The 20251-nt window shown below is 43.9% G+C and overlaps 3 protein-coding genes across 14 annotated transcripts in view; all 3 read right to left on the minus strand.

The window, feature by feature from the left end:
* PXK (PX domain containing serine/threonine kinase like) overlaps nucleotides 1–3014 on the minus strand; it is a 68006-nt gene extending 64992 nt beyond the window's left edge. For 6 of the 9 annotated variants that reach the window (XM_046661477.1, XM_046661522.1, XM_046661495.1 and 3 more), the window contains exon 1: nucleotides 2794–3013. In XM_046661477.1, coding sequence (XP_046517433.1) covers nucleotides 2794–2895 — 102 coding nt within the window. In that variant the 5' untranslated portion in view covers nucleotides 2896–3013. Of the gene's footprint in view, nucleotides 1–2793 lie in introns of all 9 variants that reach the window. The other 3 variants (XM_046661487.1, XM_046661549.1, XM_046661514.1) reach the window with 1 other exon arrangement.
* A 5240-nt stretch (nucleotides 3015–8254) lies between these two features.
* Nucleotides 8255–11105, minus strand: HTD2 (hydroxyacyl-thioester dehydratase type 2). The gene is made up of 2 exons (XM_046675815.1): nucleotides 8871–11105; nucleotides 8255–8827 (listed from the first exon to the last, which is right to left on the minus strand). The coding sequence occupies exon 1, from the start codon at nucleotides 11103–11105 to the stop codon at nucleotides 10599–10601; it is 507 nt and encodes a 168-aa protein (XP_046531771.1). The 3' UTR covers nucleotides 8255–8827; nucleotides 8871–10598.
* A 42-nt stretch (nucleotides 11106–11147) lies between these two features.
* On the minus strand, nucleotides 11148–19510 carry RPP14 (ribonuclease P/MRP subunit p14). 4 transcript variants are annotated; one of them, XM_046675846.1, is made up of 6 exons: nucleotides 19377–19510; nucleotides 16074–16171; nucleotides 15898–15982; nucleotides 12457–12533; nucleotides 11951–12029; nucleotides 11148–11281 (listed from the first exon to the last, which is right to left on the minus strand). In XM_046675846.1, exons 2-6 carry the CDS (start codon nucleotides 16148–16150, stop codon nucleotides 11225–11227), a joined length of 375 nt encoding a protein of 124 aa, XP_046531802.1. In that variant the 5' UTR covers nucleotides 16151–16171; nucleotides 19377–19510; the 3' UTR covers nucleotides 11148–11224. The 4 variants fall into 4 exon arrangements, with proteins under 4 accessions (XP_046531802.1, XP_046531793.1, XP_046531809.1 ...); XM_046675837.1 differs by having other exon boundaries at nucleotides 19292–19510; XM_046675853.1 differs by lacking the exon at nucleotides 19377–19510 and adding an exon at nucleotides 19088–19275.
* Nucleotides 19511–20251: the final 741 nt, after the last annotated feature.

Genomic DNA, 20251 nt, shown 5'->3' on the forward strand with positions numbered 1-20251 from the left:
TCCCAAGTCCATACATCCTAAATCATACGTAACCTAAAATTTTCTGCCATAAATTCTGTTTCCCAAGAGTAAACAACCTTGATAAATGAAAGGGAACTATGGACAGAAATTAGCTTACTTGCAATAATAACACCTCAATGTGTTTAACCCTTTGGATATATGTTGCCAGGGAGTGAACAGACGGAAGAAGGAAGGAATGCACTTTACAAATACTTCATAAAGATTATTTCATTTGATCTTCCTAACAACTGTGGGAGGCAGGCAGGGCAGGCATTTACTATTCCCATATACAGATGACGAAACTAAACATCAAAAAGGTTAAGTAACTTACCCAACCAATGTCACGTGACTAGGAGGTATCAACCCAAACCCAGATGAAGGTCTTGCCTCTTCCAACCCAAAGGCTGTCTACTATACACTCTCTCTGTAGGTTTCTGTCCTACAGCCAAGGAGCAACTTTCTAGAGATTCAGCATTTCAAAGGGAGGACAGCCCTCTGATTTTTTGGGATACCATCTCCCTTCTGCTAACAAGCTGGAAAGCCACCTTCAATCTTCCCAATAGAAAACAATGCCTTTTTCTTCTATATACCACCCTTAACAACTACTTCTTTCCAAAATAATTTCCAACACTTCCAGTTTTAAAGGGACTTACTCATGAGGCACTAATAGTCCAAAAAGTTTGCATCAGCATATGATATTCTAATAAAGTTCAGGGCTGATGCAACATTTCTGTCTAAGAGTTTACAGCTAAAATGACAAGAACACAGAAGAGTCAAAAATTACGCAAGACAACGCTACATTTTTTTACTACACCACATGCGCTTCTGTGGGTCTCCTGTGACTCACTGTCTCTTGCGTTCAGTCATCATTATAGGAGCTGCCATTCTCTACCCTAAATTATTTTACTTTATTTCTTAAAGAAAAGCTCTGCAACAAAAATGGAATTTTATTACATAGTTCACCACCTTGCTGAAGCAATGGCCCCTTAACTTAATGCCTCAGATGCCACATTGTTTCAATTTTCATCACTACTATTTTACACAAACAGAAAAAGAGGCAAAGTAAGGTTGCAATTTATTTATTTATTCATTCAACAAACACATGAAATCCTATCAGATGCCAGGGACTAGGACCCAAAAATAAGTAAGAAGTGTCCCTCTTCTCACAGCCTGGTACGGAGAAAAACTAAAGAAGTAATTACAGCATAAACTGATTAAGGTTAAGGTGGAGGTGAGCACATGGCTTGGGGCAGTGGCCATCATGGAATGATTTCTGGAAGAAGCCGTCTGTGAGCATTTATAAGCATCTCTCTCTTTCAATACAAAATAAACCTAAAAGACTCCATCCACTCCCTGAAAGATTATAAGATTTACTTGCCAACAGTCAAGTCAAAAATCTAATTTAACAGCAGAATTTATTCTTGACTCCCTGCCCTAAAGTTCAACCCTTAACCTATACTCCCTTAGGCACAAATTACAAAGGGTTTAACAAATCCTGTCCTATACAGTGCCTTCCCACAAGTCTGCAGAACAGGATTAAAGATATGCACAATAAAATAAAATGAACTTTTAAAAAATATAATCATTTTCCTAATTGGAAGTGAACACTTTGAACACTCCAAGCCCTACAAAGGATGGCTGTCGGAAGAGGAAACTGAGGTTCAAAAAAAGTCCCACTTTTAATACAACAGAATAAAAGGTCTCTTTGAAGTCCCCAGAACAGCTCGAACAAAAACAGAAACAGAAGGCTATTGTGGGGCTTTAGCCTCCAGAGGATGAACCCCAAACACACTGCAATGGTAAACAAACAAGCCTCTGAGCTGGAATCTGATTTGGTGACCTAACAAAACATGACAATGTAAGGAATCTCTCTTTCCCCATTCATTACTTCCCAAAGTCCCACTGGAGGGCAGCTCCTGTTTTTTTGCTGGTTCCTGGGTTTATTGCTTGTAAATTATAGTGCATAGCGTGCTTTTCAAAAAAAGGTACAGGCAAATGAAAACTACCATGGTTTTAAAGACCCATAAAAGACAGTATATGGAACAGAAATGAACTCTGCCTGTGTTTACTATCAGGACCTATTACTCCTTTATGCTACTCCAGTGGATTTTAAACTCAAATGAATGCTACCGCTGCCCGCTCAAGAACAGGTGAGGAGGGAAGGAACACACTCATACATCTGCCTCAGCAAGACCCCGGACGCCTCTCTCACCATTTCCTCGTGCCTCGGCCAAGCAGCTGACCTAGAATTGGGGCTGCAGATCCCAGCCCCTTTCCTTCTGCTATCCCAACAAGTCGGCTCTAAAGTCATATTTCCATTTGGCCCGGCACACCCTTATCCCCACCACTCAGATCCCCAGCTGAAAGGAGGGAAACTCAGCAGCCCCAGGAGGAGGAGAGGGGTGGAGGGGGCAGAAGTGGAGGAGAGGGTCCAGACTGATCTTTCTACTCCGCCGACCCAAGGTGGGCCCGAGAATCCAACACCTCCCCCAATTCAGTCCCCTTCCAGGGCACCACCGAGACCCTCCCAGTCCTTGGCCCTGGGGGCTGAGATCCCCACCTTCGGCCCAGGGAGCTGCGGCTCCCACCCTCCATCCCTCCGGACCTCAGCGATCGCCTGGGCCCCGGGGGCCCTCACCCAGAACCACCGCCACGCCAGAGCACTCCCGCCCTGGGCCACCGACCTCTGCCCCGGTCCCCGCCCGGGGGGCCCCTGCCGGCCCGCGCCCGCCGCCCTCAGCCCGCTGCGGCCCGGGGCCCCCGCGCCGCCCGCCCGACCGGCGGGCCGCGCACCGTGTGGGACTGCAGGCTTTGGCTCGCCTCGATGGCTGCTGTCAGCGGCACCGTGTCGTCCAGCAGCACCTTTCCGGCCGCCGGCTTCTCCATGAAGGCCATCCCGGGACGCCTGTCCGCCGCCGCCTCGGGACCGGGGGCAGCCGCAAGAGGCGCCGACTCCCGCCGCCGCCGGGCTCCGCCGCCGCCGCCGCCGCCGCTGTCAACACGCGCCGCCCCGAGCGCGCCGCCCGCCGGGCCCGCGGGGCCCTAGTGCCGACCGTCCCGCCGCCGCCGCTGTCAACGCGCCCCGCCACCCGCCGGGTCCTAGCGCCAACCTGCCACAGTCGCCCCTGGCCTGGACCCGCGCCTCCAAGTTGCTGGCACCCGCACCGCAGAGCCGGTACCCCTAGCACCAGCCCTCAAACCCGGGGACACTCCACCCTAAGTCATGACCTCCAAAATCCTTAGATCCAGATACAATGAGTCCTGAACCCTGCGATCCAGGAACTTGTAGGCCCAAAGACGCCCAAACCAAACCTCTCACTGTTGGGCTTTTCACACGAGGCCCCCAGAGGCTGGGACTGTCAGACTTGCGACATTTACAACGGGACCTCTCCCACCCAGGCCTCCCAGGCCCAAGGACCCTAAGATCCAGAAAAAGGGCCTTCAGGATGGGACCCTCATTCTGAGGCCTACAGACCCAGAGACTTTCTAAAATAAGCCCCACAGATTCAGGTTTTACAGGAACACTTGAACCTGGTTCTTCAGACCCAAGAAGAACCTAAGAGCTAGGCTCTCAGAATTGGACCCCACGGTCAGAGCCCTTGGACTCCAGAACCCTCAGACCCAAGCTCTTTGAACTGAGGACCCTAAAAACTGGACATTGGTCCAGGTACTCCCAGCCTCTACCCTTGGCCCCAGCTCTTAGCTCAGCCACAAGACCTTCAATCCCTAGAACCCTCAACCAAGATCCCTCAGACTTGCAGTCCTCAATCCCGCTGTACGGTCTCCAAGAACGTCAAACCCAGAGCCAGAGAACTTTGCAATCAACTTCTCAGCCCAAATTTGCCCTACAGTCCCCTGAACCCAAGGCCACAATCCTGGCACTCTCCACAACACCCGCCCCCCTACCACCACCAGACACACACAAACACACACACACACACACACACACACACGCACGCAGAAATCTCACTCACACTGCTCTTTCCTGGTGCAGCATCCTAGGATGGTAGAGAGAGTTAGACTGGGGATTAGATAACCAGGATCTCCAGGTTTCTGGCATTTATCAGCTGTGTGACCTTGAATGAGTTACCCAACCTGAGCTCCAACTCTGCATCTGCAAAGTGAAGATGATAATATCTGTATGGAAAGGTTGGTATGAGGAATGCAGTAGGATGGGAAGGGGCTTGGCACATCATAAAAGCTCAAACAATATTAGTTTCTTCCTTCCCCTACAGTTCACAGAATGGAGGGTTTCTAACTCTTAAATTTGTCTCCTCTAAATTTCTACATTTCAGACAAGAGAACAAAGTCTCTTGGTAAGCACCCCCTCAACACACACACACCAAAATTTGACATCACAGCAAAGACCTAAATGGCATCTAAAGGGCACCCTCTCCAGATCTCAAGCTTAATGGGATTCTTGGGCAACCCCAAGAGGTCAGGTAGCCATGACAGACTGCCTTAAGGGCCAAGACCCAGTGGAGAGACATGTGAAGAGAGAAACATGGAACTTCATGATTCAGTCCTGAAATAATCATAACTGTTCCTGTAGTGCCGCCTAAATAGCTAAGATAAATACAGCCAATGGTCAACATAGGTTAGCATAAGGGAAACCATCTTTAGAGGGGAACCATTTTGAAACTGTAAATGACTCTGACCCACAAGACACCCCCTTTCCTTGTCAGCAATGCTTTGGTTTGCACGTAGCCTAGATAAGTGCACACCTGCTTATGAGAAATATGCATGCTCTGCTATTTTCATAGCCTTGGCTTATACCTAGACCTCCCTATTGTGAAAGGCAACAACTTTGTTCTCTAACTTTTCCCAGGGATGTAATGACCTCTGAGAAAAAGCCTTCTGAGGGTATCCGTCACCGGTGACAAGAGGGAGGGATGAGCTGGAGTCTCAAGGACTAGACCACCAGATGGTCAACATCCCCTCCCCTCCTTCAGTCCATTTGCTTTATATAACTGCTTCAAAATTTTGTAGTTTTAAGATGGTTCTTTAGGACACTAGTCTGCCATCTTCCCCCTTGCTAGCAAGCTGTAATAAAAAGACACTTTCTCTCCTACCACCTTGCCTCTGGACCATTGACTTGTCTTTGCAGTGAGTAGAAGACCCCTTTTGGCGGTTACATTCTTACATTCCATCTTTGTCCTAGTGTGTTTAAAAGCAGCAGTCTATTAAAACAAAACCATATATCATTTAGGGAGGATTTAACTTTTTACTACTTCTTAAGGCCAATAGATTATTTCATTACCAGAATCACAGAAACCAAAATTCTGCTTTAGTCACTACTCCCGTCATGATGTGGACTGAGCAAGACAAGGCTCTTCTCACATACTGCTGGTGGGAATACATACTGGTCCAACCTTTCCGAAATTCAATAAATTGTTGAGTTTACTCATTCAACAATCATTTACTGAGTACTTACCATGTAATAGGGCTGGTGCAAGGAGCTGGGATTTGACAATACCTATCAAGGGCTTCAAAAATGTTCTCACCCAGTAACTCCACCTCTAAAAGGGTATACTAAGGAAATAATCCGAGATCAGTGCAAGTACATTAGCACGCAAGGATGAGTATCTAACAATAGGGAATGGGACAAATCATGGAACAATCATAAACAGATTATTTTACAATGATTAAATATTACATTATCAAAGAATATTCAATGATGTTAGAAAATGCTCTTGATATAATAGTGTGAAAAAAAAATTCAACCGAGTCATTTGAAGATCTAATTGGCTTTATTAACTGATTCATGAATGGGGCAGCATGCCTACAAGCAAGTAGAGATACTCCAGGAATTGTATAAAGTGAAAGGTTTTTATAGGCAGAAGGAGGGTGGGGCAAGGAAGCTATTAGCAGAAGAAAAGAAAGGATTGTTTCAGGCCAGGAATTCTCCTTGGGGGTAAGGGGGTTTTATCACGCAGATGACCTCACTAGTGCTAATCAGGAAATTTCAGATTGACTGTTAAAAAGGTCACATTCCTACGAGAGGCTGAAACTGTAATTAAGCCTCTGTCAGGAGGCAAATGATTCCATTTTGGGCCTGTTATTTCTTTTTTATCAATAGTACTGTAAGTGATGAAAGCACTCCAGGCATTTGTATGATCCCAAGTTTTAAAAATATAGTTATAGGAAAAACACCAGAAGGAACCCCACCAAAATATTAACTGAGGGTCTCCAGGAAGTGGGACCGTGGTGCTTTCTATTTTTATGCTTTTCTGTATTTTTTAAAATGTCTCTAAGATATTTTACTTGTTGATTAAGAAAAAAATTAAAATATCATACAAGTCAATTGCAAAGGTTGTAAAATAGAAACCTTGTCTAGTCTTCCTTTCTAGGGAAAGGAAACCGAAAGTAAGACATCAGATATTTTGATGGAGTGAAGCCAGAGACTAGCTCTCAATCTAGCCTTTCCCTTTCTCTGGAAATTCTTACCTGAAGAAAACCCCTCAGAATAAAAACAATGGTGAGCCTTATAATTTCATTTTCATCTACCCAATTAGTGCCTTGTCAGTGATCCCCTGAGAATCCTGAACTTAACTGGATCCCTAGATCCTCTGGAGATCAAGCCCCAAGCCCTAAAGCCTCAACATCCATTTGGCTTTTGAAATGGCTCACACTCAATGTGGGGAGACCCTCCCCAGGCCAGAGCTGATCTGAATCAAATCAACTTTGCTTCCAGTCTCACACTGGGTAAAGCTAATGAGGTATGCAGTACCTCAGTTTTTGCCACATACACAACTACTCAGGGCCAGCAGGGAAGAAAAAAATTATATTCTTCTAAGTTGCCAAATGTTTAGATGGCCCACCGGTTGTTTATCTAACAATTTGACGTTTGGCCAGATTGACTGAAGATAATGAGTTTTAGTGAGGATGCTTCTAGACCTGGCAACTGCTCTACAAATCAAATCATAGAAGCTTGTGAAAAACTCAGTGCGTCCTAAGCAGCGTCGCCTCCCAACTCAAAACGATTCTACTTCTTTAAATATTCATGATCTGGATACAAAACAACAAAATTCAGCTCACATTTGATCACTCTTATTTCCCTTCCATGTTGATATTTTTCCATCACATCACAGAGGAATTTTGCCCGGGGTTTATAAGGTCGTATGAACTGTGTTATAGCTAAAAGCCAGACTAGAAATTGATTGTGGCCTAGAAATTGACTGTTTGTGGGGCCCCCTATTAATCCTGTTCTATGTATGTAGTGTCAACATTAGTCTTGGGTTTTCTTATGATTTTAAACTTAAATGGTTTCTTCTAGTTGGTGATTTTGCTCCAACCCCAAATTTCTCTGAAGATGTTGAGAATTCTTATTTCTGCTGTTTGTAATCCAAATGAAGACAAGCCAAGAACAAAGGAAGTAAAACACCTGGGACCCTGGAGATACTCAAGCATAGCCCAAGAGTAATTCCACAGCACTCCCATTCTGCTTAGATAGAGCCAGTTAACAAACTATACCAACACATGAGGCATTCAGTGGCACAGCTGCTCAGTGACAGTGAACCCTTGGTAGAGTATGTTTTAATACAAAAACTCAAGAGATATAATAGCAATTTTCTTTGGGAGTAAATTGGTCTCTGAATCATACTGTAAGAACAAAATAAAAATGACTAATAATTCAGCACAAAATGAAAACCTGCGGTTACCTAAGAGGCGCCAGTGTGCATTGAGCAATTTCTTCTTTTTCTAGATGAATACACGGGTCAATTCCACAAGATGAATGGCGGCTGTGGTAAGGCTTTCTCCCTGCTGCTACTCAAAATTTGCTGCTCAGAAAAATAAATGAGTGGCATTTCACCAATACGGAAATGTTTCTAATAGAATATAAAAATCTGTTAAGCAATTTTCTAGTACATTAGGCTGAAATTGCTTAAGATGGGTCTATCTTTCTGTGGTATTCAAATATTGCATAAATTACAGTCTTAGAATACCCCTATGTGGAAAGTCCTAGTCTAATTTGGCCTGCTATTTTAGTCAGTACTTTTGTACTCACTTCCACGTGTGACCTAGTACAAGTCAAAACCACCTCTCCATTAGCTGGGAGGGGATTTCCTAATTTGAGGGTCACCCAAGCTTTCATTGGAAAAGTCATTCTTTCTGGCAGCCTGTACAGGGCTCAAAATGACCAGCCAGTTTTCCTTACAGCCAGTTTTAACAAGGCATGAGTGGTGTGAGAATCTTGGCTCTGAGCAAAAATAACAAGTCATCATTTACAGAGAAGTATCCGTAACTTCTTGCCTACTTCTCTATTCCAACTTTTTATTGATTATCAGAGATCAAAGACCACGACAACTAGGGAGCATTAAAACAAATGGAAATGCTCATATTGAGAAGCTACTTTTGAATTATACAGCATAAATCACTATCAGCCAGATCTGACATCTCTCCCTCCCCACCGTACTTGGCCTGCACATAATTCATCTTTAGAATAACACTTTCAGTAATTCTGCTCTGAAGACAAATAATCACTGAATGTCAACTTAGAAAAAGGACAGGTGATAGGTAGGGTGGAAGCCATCAAGTAATAGTATATAGGAAAATGCTACAACTGTAGCAGGGAATAAGATCTAGAACATTCCGAATATAAAAAGAATTCTGTAGAATGGTGGTTCCAAATACTTTACTGACACATAACAGGATACTATTACAGAAACTGACAGTCCTCCATTAATGGGAACATTTATGACCCAAGGGTGATAGAAAAAAAGAAATGCTTTGGAGCAAGGGAGGCCCCAGTCTGAATCTCAGCTCTACTGCATACTAGCTGGACCACCTCTTGGGCAAGTCACACAGCATCAGTCTGTTTTCTTACCTATAAAACAGGACAACATTAACTGATCAGTCTGTTTTCTTACCTATAAAACAGGACAACATTAACTGAACTTCACAAAGTTGTTTCAAGGATTAGAGTTAATGTAGAAAATTGGCTCATCAGACATTTCAATTATGTGCAGGCCAAATATGGTATTAGTATTCATGATCACATCACAACCCATTTACGGACCCATACTTCAAGACTGCTGCCCAGTCCAGAGAATGAGTTCTGCAGGAGTAGGCAGTCTTGGCTTCAAGTCCATATTTTATGCCTCAAGTTCCCCATTTTGCTCTTCAATGTTACCTTATATCAAATTTTCAGTATGCGTAGTATTTCACTTATAAGCCGCCTTCAGATGGATCTGAGCCTGCACATGCTGCCCATTCGGAAACTCATGACAATGGCATCCTCACATGAATTTGGGTATTTTTGTCTCAGCATCACAAACCAGAGTATGACACAATATTAAACTGTTTTAAAATACTCTATTTATATGCATCACTGCCCTCTAGTGACTAGAATAATTCTTTCTAGTAATTCATTTAACTGATGCCTTGATCTAAAAAAATAAAAATAAAAAATCTAGTTACTGATCCACCAGGAGAAAAAACCTTTTTCCAGGAAATGTGGGTTGATTCCACCACTTACACTTGATCTTACCTTCCTGATCAAAGCATCCAGCTGCGGTCAGAGCCACCATCTAAAACCACGGAGCACAGGTAGATTCTTGTCTTAAAAGTGCTGGCTGTGTTGGAGATGACCATCTAGTACTAACACATTAGGCACACTGCCTCTTCAATACCGCTCAGCTCTTAAGAAGTTGGCCTCGACAGTGTTCCTTACACTTTTTATTTAATTTTTTTACAATATGCACATATTATTTATATAATGAGGCGGAGGGGACAACCCACCATATTTTCGAGGGAGGGAGAAAATAATCTAGATTCCTAAAATGGAAACTTTGTATTCCAGATCTATTCCAGGTTTTGGAATACCAATAGAGATTGGTTAACATCCTGAAACATTGGCCTGTTAACTGTTTAACTGTGGGTCAGTTAGCTTTAAACTCAAGACGACCTCTAATCTCAGTCATAGAGGAGAATGGACAATAGTAGTAGCTACTGTTTATAGGCCAGGCCTTGGGCTTAGTTACTTGTAGCTAGACCGAGACGGTTTACATAACTGAGTCCAAATCTGTACACAAGCCTTCCTCCAATAACAGGAAAACCATCTGAAAGGCAAGCGCCACCAAAGGTTGAGCAAGATGCCATCTTGGTGTAAACAGTAACAAATTACAATAAACTCTGACCTGGAAACTGCTGAAAAACAGGAACTAAGAATATTTACTGGTAGAAGGTAGGTACTCAAAGATGACTCAACTTCTATTGTTGTCTTCGATAATTAAATGCCAGCGAGTTATAAATTCAGTGAAAAACTTATTCTACACACATAGGTAGGTTTGTTATCTAAATGTAAACCAAATTAGGTTTGAAATGCTAAAAGTAGAACCTTTAGCTAAATGATAAACTTTCCAATATTTTTTTCAATTTTAAAAACCAAGACAAATGATGAACCTACTCACATTGTGTGAAGCATAAGGCCAAACTGGAAAGTGGACATCTCAACACCCCTCTACCTGCCCCCCCCTCCCCCAACACGGGCTTCTGGATCTCTCAGCCATTCCTTGGTGAAGCAGCAATCTGTTTTCCCCAGAGACTCGTCAATAACAGTAACGCTGATGCCTGAATTTGCATCTTAAACAGATATTTCAGGATGTGGGAGCTTCTGGGACCATCACTTTAACCCAGCCTTCCATAACAGTCTTTTGACGTTCTGTTACAAAACATGACACTGCAATAACAGCAATGAACCGCTTCAGCTTTTTCACTTCTGCAGATGCTAAAACAACCTCTCCAACATATAAAGGGGCTGGAAATTTAATTTCCTGGGAAAGAAATACACAGCCCGGCCCTGGCATTTTAGTACCCAGGAGAGCTGAAATAAGTCCATTGATCAAAACTCCATGTACAATTGTCTTTCCGAACTTGGTGTGTTTTGCAAAATCTTCATTTAAATGCAAAGGATTGACATCTCCTGTTAATTCTGAGAAGGCAGCCACATCCCTCTGTGTGAAGGCCCTGCTGAGTTCAGCCCGGTCTCCAATACTGATATGCATATGCTGAAGGGTCTGCCTGCTTATCACTGGTTGGTTCAGGCTTATTCTCCTCTGAAGCCCACCCCACCAAAGGCGATGGCTGGAAATCACTGGGAACATCTTCAGCAGTCTCAAATTCCATCAATAGGAGCCTTTAGCCTGCTTCAGTCTTCAAACATTATGCTGGCACCAAAAAGTACTTCTGAGAGTAGAGGAATGTTTCTGAAATTGAAGACTACTCAATCCAATACTAGCTCCCTACTATTACCAGATAATGCAAGGAGAAATGGAGACACCTGTAACCAAAAGAAAAAAGTTAACACAGTATCAGGAGAAAATTGTACTGAAATACAAGGCAATGTAGAAACATGCCCAGTGGTGTTTTGTTTTTTGAGGAAGATTAGCCCTGAGCTAACACCCGTGCCCATCTTCCTCTACTTTACATGTGGGACAACTGCCACAGCATGGCTTGATGAGCAGTGCGTAGGTCCACACCTGGGATCTGAACTGGCAAACCCCAGGCTGCCGAAGTGGAATGTGCAAACTTAACCACTGTGCCACCAGGCCGGCCCCAAAACATGCCCAGTTTTATGGATAAGCCAAGCTCATGCAGTAGCATTTTAAAGAGCATCCTGAGAGGTAGCCTTAGATAAACAAGTGGTCATGACAAGCTGAGAAAGAGCATCCCAACAGATAAGGCACTAGGCATTAAGCTATAAATGAAACGTTAAGACTTTCCCACAAGAGTTCTAAGTTTTATCCCAAAATACCTCCCACACAATCTAAAATCTAAATGCTTTGTCTCACATTTTCGGAAACAGTGAAGTCCTGGATCCCCTCCCGTCCCCAGTTGGATAATGGCAACCATACTAAATTTATGCAAGCTCAAAAATGGGACACATATTAAAAAGCAGTTTGATCCACTACTCAGCCTCATTTGGAATATGTGAAGGGAGAGTCTTTACCTGAATCACTCTGAAAGCACATTTCCTGCCTTTATAGGATCCTAACAGAGTCAAAGAGCTCCATAATTTGACAAGACCACTGTGGAAAGACCAAGAAAACATAAGTGATTTGTCCCCGCAACATCACCCTTTTGTTTGTGATGCTCCAGAAAGCAGTTTCTACCAGAAAACCTAATTTAAATGAGAAAACTTTAAAAGCATAGTATGTCAATGGCAGAGAATAAAATGAAACTCGATTAGGAATTTTTCTCAAATATATATTTCTGAGTCTGCAACCACGAGCGTCAACTGGGAAACTCTACAGTTGAAAGCAAATCACAAGTTTTGCTCTCTAGAGTGTAAACTCCTGGTGGATGAATGTTCATATGCTCCCCAGTTTAAACTTCCAAAAGCTGCTCAGAGATCACAATGACGAAGCTCTTCTCATTCTCAGAAGAGAATATTTTTGCTCTTTTTGTCCGCCTCTCTGCTCTGTTATACTAGAAATGCTCCACTGTCTGTCGTACCTGCTACATATTCTCAAGATGGCTGATGAGGTCCTCTCTTCGTAGGTTAGGACATCCAAGGGTAAGGCAGCATCAACCTAAGTATGGAATCATGCTATTAGCAGACTAATATCATCATTATCTGTGAACTCTAATAACTATTGCTGTCAACTGCTTTCTCCTCCAAAAAAGCAATATTGTATTTAACGGCACTGCAATACTGAGCCTGCTTATTTACAACATCCCCTGCCCAGAATGTTCTTCTTGTGCCTTTTCATGTTGTTAATGCCTCTTCACCCTCAAGTCTTCATTTAAATTGTTCCTTCTGATCCCCAACATTAAGCTCAATCGCTTGTTATGCTCTTTCACATACAGGACCTACACTTCCTCTTTCGTAACACTCACCATTCTTGCCATTAATTGTTCAACATGGTTTCCTACTAAAATAGCCAAGACCATTAGTCCATGAGGTAGAGGCCATGTCTATCTGTTTACAGCTATATCCCCAAGAACCAGGTTTTATACCTGATATACAGAAGGTGCACAGATTTTTCTTTCTTTAACTTTTTATTTTGAAAAATTAGACATAGAAGAGATGGCAGAGAAATGTACAGGAAGGTTCCATATACCCTTCACCCAGCTCCCCCAATGTCAACATCTCACATAACTATAGTACAGTATCAAAGCCAGGAAACTGAAATTGATAAATCAGAGTTTATTCAGATTTTACCACTTAAATATGCATTCATATTTATTTATGTGTGTATGCATAGTTCTATGCAATTTTACCACATACGTAGTTTCATGTAACCACCACCACAATGCTCTCTCCTCCGACTCCTTTATCATGACACCCACTCCTCATCCCCATCCCTAACCCCAGGCAACCACTAATCTTTCTTCATATATATATATATATATATATATATATATATTTTTTTTTTTTTAAAGATTTTATTTTTCCTTTTTTCTCCCCAAAGCCTCCTAATACATAGTTGTGTATTTTTAGTTGTGGGTCCTTCCAGTTGTGGCATGTGGGATGCCGCCTCAGCATGGCTTGATGAGCAGTGCCAAGTCCGCGCCCAGGATCCGAAATGGCGAAATCCTGGGCCACCGAAGCGGAGTGCACAAACTTAACCACTTGGCCACAGGGCCAGCCCCAAGACTATATAATTCTCATTTCAAGAGCATTATATAAGTGGAATCACCCAGTATGTTACCTTTTGGGACTGGCTTTTCACTCAGCATAATTCTCTGGGGAGTGGGTTAAGTTGTTGGGTGTATTGACAAGAAACTTTCGCATACTGAGGTATACAGGGTAGCTATTCTGGTTTAAAACTGATTTGGCTCGAACAAAAAAAGCTTGATTTATAGCCTATCAAACACACATCGCACATCTGCTTTAATGATTAAACAAAGCATCAAACATTATCTCAAAGAATGTAGTTTTTGAAGACAAGAATGCATACTTCCCCTCCTACGAGCCAGTAGCCAGTATCGGTAACACCCATTATCAGTGCTCCTAAAGATAAATTCCAGTTTCCCTGACATCAGGGTCATGGTGACCTGCTAATTTGCAACTGAATATCTTTGAAACTTTGATGAATATGTATCCTGGGTGTGTTTAATGTATGTTCTTTGTTTTAAAAAGGTATAAAGCTGTATTGAAAACATGCTTCTCTGGAACACTTTCTTCCTTCTTTCGTGGAGTCTGCCTTCCCAGCTTATAATCCTCAGCTTGGCTCAAGTAAGGTCACCTCACCTCTCTTATCTATAGACTGGTTACTGATTATTTGCATGGACAGTGTCAGTAGTTTGTACCTTTTTACTATTGAGTATATTCCATGGTACAAATGTACCATAGTTTGTTTATTCACCCATTGAAGGACATCTGGCTTATTTCTACTTTTGGGTTCTTATTAATGTAGCTGGTATGAACGTGTGTGTACAAGTTTTTGTGGAATAAGTTTTCATTTCTCTGGGATAAATGCCCAGGTGTGCAATTACTGGGTTGTACGATAGGCACATGTTTAGTTTTTCTAAGAAACTGCTGGGCCAGGCCCCTGAGGCCTAGCAGTTAATTTCAGCGCGCTCCACTTTGGTGGCCTGGGCTCGGTTCCTGTGTGCAGACCTGCACCACTTGGTAGCAGCCACAATGTGGCAGCAGCTCATATACAAAAAAAAAAAAAAAAAAAAAAAAAGGAAAAATGGCAACAGATGTTAGCTCAGGGCAAACCCCTCCTCAGCAAAAAAAAAAAAAAAAGAAAAAAGAAAAAGAAACTGCCAAAACTGTGGTCCAAAGTGGTTGTATCATTTTACATTCCCACCAGCAATGTATGAGTGATTCAGTTTTCCAGCATCCTTGTCAGCATTTAGTGTTACCACTATTTTTCATTTCAGTCATTCTGTTAGGTGTGCAGTGATATCTCATTGTGTTTTTGATGTGTATTTCCCTAACAGCTAACGAGGTTGAATATCTTTTCATTCATGTGCTTCTTTGCCAAGTGTACATCCTTTTTAGTGAAATGTTTATTTATGTCTTTTACTCTTTTTTTTTTTTTTTTTTTTTGAGGAAGATTGGCCCTGAGCTATCATCTATGCCCATCTTCAGGGACACCTGCCACAGCATGGCTTGATAAGCGGTGTGTAGGCCCACGCCCAGGATACGAACTGGCAAACCCTGGGCCGATGAAGCAGAGTGCATGAACTTAACCGCTGTGCCACTGGCCCGGCACCTACCCATTTTCTAATTGGACTGTTTGGTTTTTTACCATTGAGTTTTAAGAGTTCTTTGATATATTCTAGATATTAGTCCTTTGTCAGATATATGGTTTGCAAATATTTTCCCCCAGTCTAGAATTTGTCTTTTCACCCTCTTAACCAAATCTTTTGCAGAGCAAAAAGTTTTTAATTTTGAAGAGGTGCTTAGCAGATTTTGATTTGACAGAATATACAAATTAGGAGATAATTTCCTGAAAATCACCCGTCTTTGTTCTCTCTCAAAACTACTTGTTCTCAAGTGAATGCTAAAACAGGACTACTCAAAGCGCTTGTCCTTGGGAAGCTAAGGAGACGCATCAGAATGTAAATCAAAAATGTCACTAAGCCCACTGTTTAGTTCAGCTCAGTTTTTTCCAAAGGAGACTTGCTCAATAAAGACAGTGGTGTGCTGACTGACATTCTGGTGAGAGCCACCCATCTTCGCAATGGGCAAAACAACAGTTCGCAGGTTGCCAGGCTGGACAGCACTTACAGCAACGGTGCACCAGGACAAACGTCTAACAAGTTCCTTGTCAAACAGAAGGCACACTAGAACAAACCTACCCAAAAGTCATCCTTTCTGAGTGTGCTCCTGCAATTTCAAATGTGGTTTTAAAGTTTTAAAATACGGTTTGGAAAAGTGTTGTCTCAGTATTTCTTACAAAGATCTTAGGAGTGTTCATCTACCCAGCAAACCCGTACCTCCCCAAACAGGTCCTTCAGGGCTGAGACAAGCAGCTGTTTGAACTGTGCGGCATTCAGGCCAGCCCCACAATCTTGAAATTCTCTGTAAAAAATATTCAAAAGAAACAATACATCGCATTAAATTTCATGCTATTCAGATTCATCAAAAATAGAACTTAGGAGACTGGACTTACAGGCGGACTTTCATGTAGTGGTGCTCAGAGGGGTTTTTGTAAACTATTCTTTCATATGTGGTGGCTGGAGCTGGCATCTTTTCCAAAGCTGATGACACCTACATTAAGAATCAAGAAGACTAGAAAAATGTGCTATATATACACAATGGAATACTACTCAGCCATAAAAAAGGACAAGATCCTGCCATTGGCAACAACGTGGATGGACCTTAAGGGTATTATGTTAAGCGAAATAAGCCAGACAGAGAAAGACAAACTCTGTATGATTTCACTCATATGTGAAAGAAAAACAGACACAAGGATAAAGAGAACAGATTAGTGGTTACCAGAGGGGAAAAGGGTGAGAGGGCGAAAGGGGTAAAGGGGCACATATGTACAGTGACGGATAACAACTAGACTATTGGGAGTGAGTACAATGCAATCTACACAGAAACTGACATATAACGTACAACCGAAATTACACAATGTTATAAACCAGTATGATCTCAATAAAATAATTTAAAAAAAACAATCAAGAGGGCTAGAAATTAACAAGATACAAGCTATTTCTCACTTTTTTAATGAGAATTTGACCTATTTGATTTTTTAAAGAACTCCTAGTACAGTAACTCATGTAATTCTGGTCAAACTAAGCTTACCCATACACACACAAAGGAACTTTCTACATTCTATATATACCAGACCACTGTGCTCTTATTGAAATTCTAATCACAACCCCAGCAAACATTTTTCCTCACTGAGTACCCAGCTCTGTGCAAAACCCTTCACATGCCTTAGGTCACACGTCTTCAAAACGATCCTATGAGGTAAAAGCTAGTATTATTCCCATTTTTTATAAGAAGATATTGAGGCTTGGCGAAGATAGGTAACACCTGCCAAGGACACACAGAGATTCCCACCACTCCTGAGCCCCCTCAAAATCATTCTTGTACAATGCCTCTTAATCAGAAACAAAGAGTAACAGCATAAAGGAGTACAATCTGGGGTCTGAAGGCCCTCTTGTTTACTCTCAGTCAACACAGAGCATGAAGAGGAGGACGAGGGGTGCACGCTGGACCTGCCTGTTCTGTCTGGAGACCAGTTTTGCACAGGGCTATCTGGCAGCCCCAGGAAACACGGAGCTTAAACAGCAAGGGGCTTGAGAAGAGGAATTTCTGGAATGGGCACTCAATGCCATTTCTAAGAGATCTGGAACTCTCAAGATCTCAGATCATGTTGATCACCCCGTAGAGAACCCCTGTCCTTGGCTCCACTCCCACCTCACTCTCCCTCTGGAGGGTCTTACTCAGCCTTCACATTTTAGCTTAAAGTTCATCCCTTCCAGGAGTTCCCCTTGTCAGGAAGGCCTTCTTTGACACCCCGTTCTAAGTTAGGTTCCCTTGTTACGCAATCTCTTATTAACACTGTCTATTGTTTAATACCTGGTTCCCCTACTAAAAACACCAGGAAACTGAAGCCCAACCAAAGAAAGGGACTTTTCCAAGGTCATATTACTATAGACCAGCATTTACAAAAATCTCTGGGTCAGGCCAAGTTCCAACCACTCCCAGATAATGACCTCCAGAGAAAATGAGAAGTCACCGTCAAGGAGCTACATCCAACCATCCACTCAACAAACATGAATATTTACTGTGTCTGGCACAGAGTAGGCATTCAACAAACACTTACTGAATATACGACCGACTGAATGGTGGTGGTGGTAGGCCTCTCCGTTCAAGAGGACCCCTGGTTTCAGAACTGCAGTAACAGTTACCTGGTGCTTCTTTCCCAGTCACTAGCCTCCCCTGACTAGGAGGGCAGGGAGACCCGGACCCTCAATCATTTCATTCATTGCCTGGCACATGATAGGTGTTTTGAAAGCATTCCGAGTGCCTTGACCAAGTTGGCTGCCTGAGGTAGGGGAACGAGATTGTTCCCAGAGCTCAGGATGCCAATAATGATGAAGACTTAGGAAGTATTCTGGAAACGGATAGTGGGGATGGTCGCAGAACAATGTGAGTGCACTTAACGCCACACAACTGTACACTTAAAAATGGTAAAATTTTAAGTTATGTATATTTTACCAAAAAAAAAGACTTAAGGAGCAAGTGTTTACGCAGCAGTCACTGAGCGTCAGTGAGGGTCAGCGACAGCCCTCTACAGGCTGTCCTGAGATTAAAGGAGATGATGCCTGAGAAACGGTCTGTGCAGCCTGGCATATCACCATGCGCACCACAAAAACGTGAGCAGGGAGGCTCATTAACCGATCTATTAGAGGTGTCTCTGCTTCCACCTTCCCGCCCCGATCTAGTCTCTACAGCAGCCACAGTGAGCCTGTTAAAACCTATTCAAGCCACGCCACGCCTCTGCTCAAAACCTTGCAACGGTTCCCATTTTACTCGAAGAAAAGCCAAAGTCCTTACAGCCGCCCGTAGGCCCTACCTGATCTGTACCGCTGCTTCCTCCCACCGCTCAGACTTCATGTCCCACCATTCTTCCCTGCTCAATCCCGTCCACCACACAGGCCTCCCAGTTGTTCCCGAAACACCAGATTCCCTCCCGCCTCTGGGCCTCACCCCTAGCGTTTCTGCAGGCTGGGAACACTCTCCCTCCTGGAAGCCACAGGGCTCTCTCCCTCGCCTCCTTCGCGGCTTTGCTCAAATCTCACCATTCGATTTGGTCCAGCAGCCATTCTATCTACTACTACAGCAACCCCGCCGATGCCCCTGCTCTTTTTCCTCGTGGAACTTACCACTTTCCGACATAACTATGTAATTCATTCATTCATTATTTGCACTCCTCTCCCCCGCCCCAAAAGAACGTACAATCTACAAGAAATAGGGATCTCTCTGTCTTGTTCACTGCTGTTTCCCAACAATCTAAAACAGTGCATCGCACACAGTAGACATTCAATATGTAACTTTTGGACTAAATCAATACATACATATATTTTTTTTAAAAGCTCAATCCTCTACTGTTGGGCACTCAGGTTGTTTTCAACTCTTTTCGACTAATGTACGCCATTTAGCGCCCACCTGGCGCCGGGCGCACGCGCTTTGCACACGTGGTCCCGCTCAGCGCTCGCAGCCACCCTCTGCCACCGAGGCCGCGCGGTACAGCGGCACAGGGCGGCCCGGCCTCGCTTTCCGCCCGCGGCGTCCCGGGCCGGAGCCGAGAGGTACCTCTGGCCGCTCGGCGCGACCCGCCGTCGCTGCTACCCTGCGCATGCGCAAGCGCACCTGGGGCGCGTGGCCACGCGTCTGCAGCGCGGCCGACTGAGTCCAGTCCCGGGAAACAGGCGCTCTGCTGAGGGCTTCGGCCTACCCGCTCTCCGTCGGACTAGCCTGACGCCTCCCTGACTGCTGTTCGCTGCAAGAATCCGCCAAGGCTCGGAGCTCCTCCGCAGCGACAGGAGCCTGGGCCTGAGAAACTCCGGGGATGTTTACGTTTGGCTCCCTTCAGCCCCGCCCCTCCGGTTGTGTGACGTCTAGGTACGGATGTGACGTCAGCGCGCAGGGTTCCTAAGGACCCAGGCGTGAGTCCAGGTTAGGAGTTGAGACCCGCTGGGTTAGTGCCCTCTGGTGCCCACGCCGGAGAAAGCCGTGTGTGCAAATGTCTGCATGGGGTACAGGGCTCCGGGCATTTGAATTTGTCCAAGGAGCTCCCTTCGTAATTTATTTACCCATGCATTTACTTGTTTAGCAACTTTATACCTAGCATCTTCTCCCCTGGGCATTTCCTATGTCAAGCACTCCCCAAGTACGGAACCCGCTCTCAATGTCCGTTGTGGCTCCCAGCACATAGTAGGTATTTTATCAGAGTGGACATGAGAAGACCCAGATGGTCCTATCTCCAAATGTAAGCCCAGTTTCATCTATGCATTTATTCAGTAAGTTCTTGCTGAGGCCCTGTTATGTGCTAGGTACTGAGAACTCGGTGGAGAACAAGAAACAGCCCCTGTGCTCCATACAGTATTTGTATTTAATGATAATCATAATAGCGGCTGGGCCAGACCAGTGGCGCAGTGGTTAAGTTCGCAGGTTCGCTTTGGCGGCCCAGGTCCACAGACTCAGATCTCGGGTGCAGACGTTGCACGGCTCATCAAACCAAGCTGTGGCAGGCATCCCACATATAAAGTAGAGGAAGATGGGCACAGATGTTAGCTCAGGGCCAGTCTTTCTCAGCAAAAAGAGGAGGAT

The sequence above is a fragment of the Equus quagga genome, chromosome 1, assembly GCF_021613505.1.
Source record: "Equus quagga isolate Etosha38 chromosome 1, UCLA_HA_Equagga_1.0, whole genome shotgun sequence".
Classification (NCBI taxonomy): domain Eukaryota; kingdom Metazoa; phylum Chordata; class Mammalia; order Perissodactyla; family Equidae; genus Equus; species Equus quagga.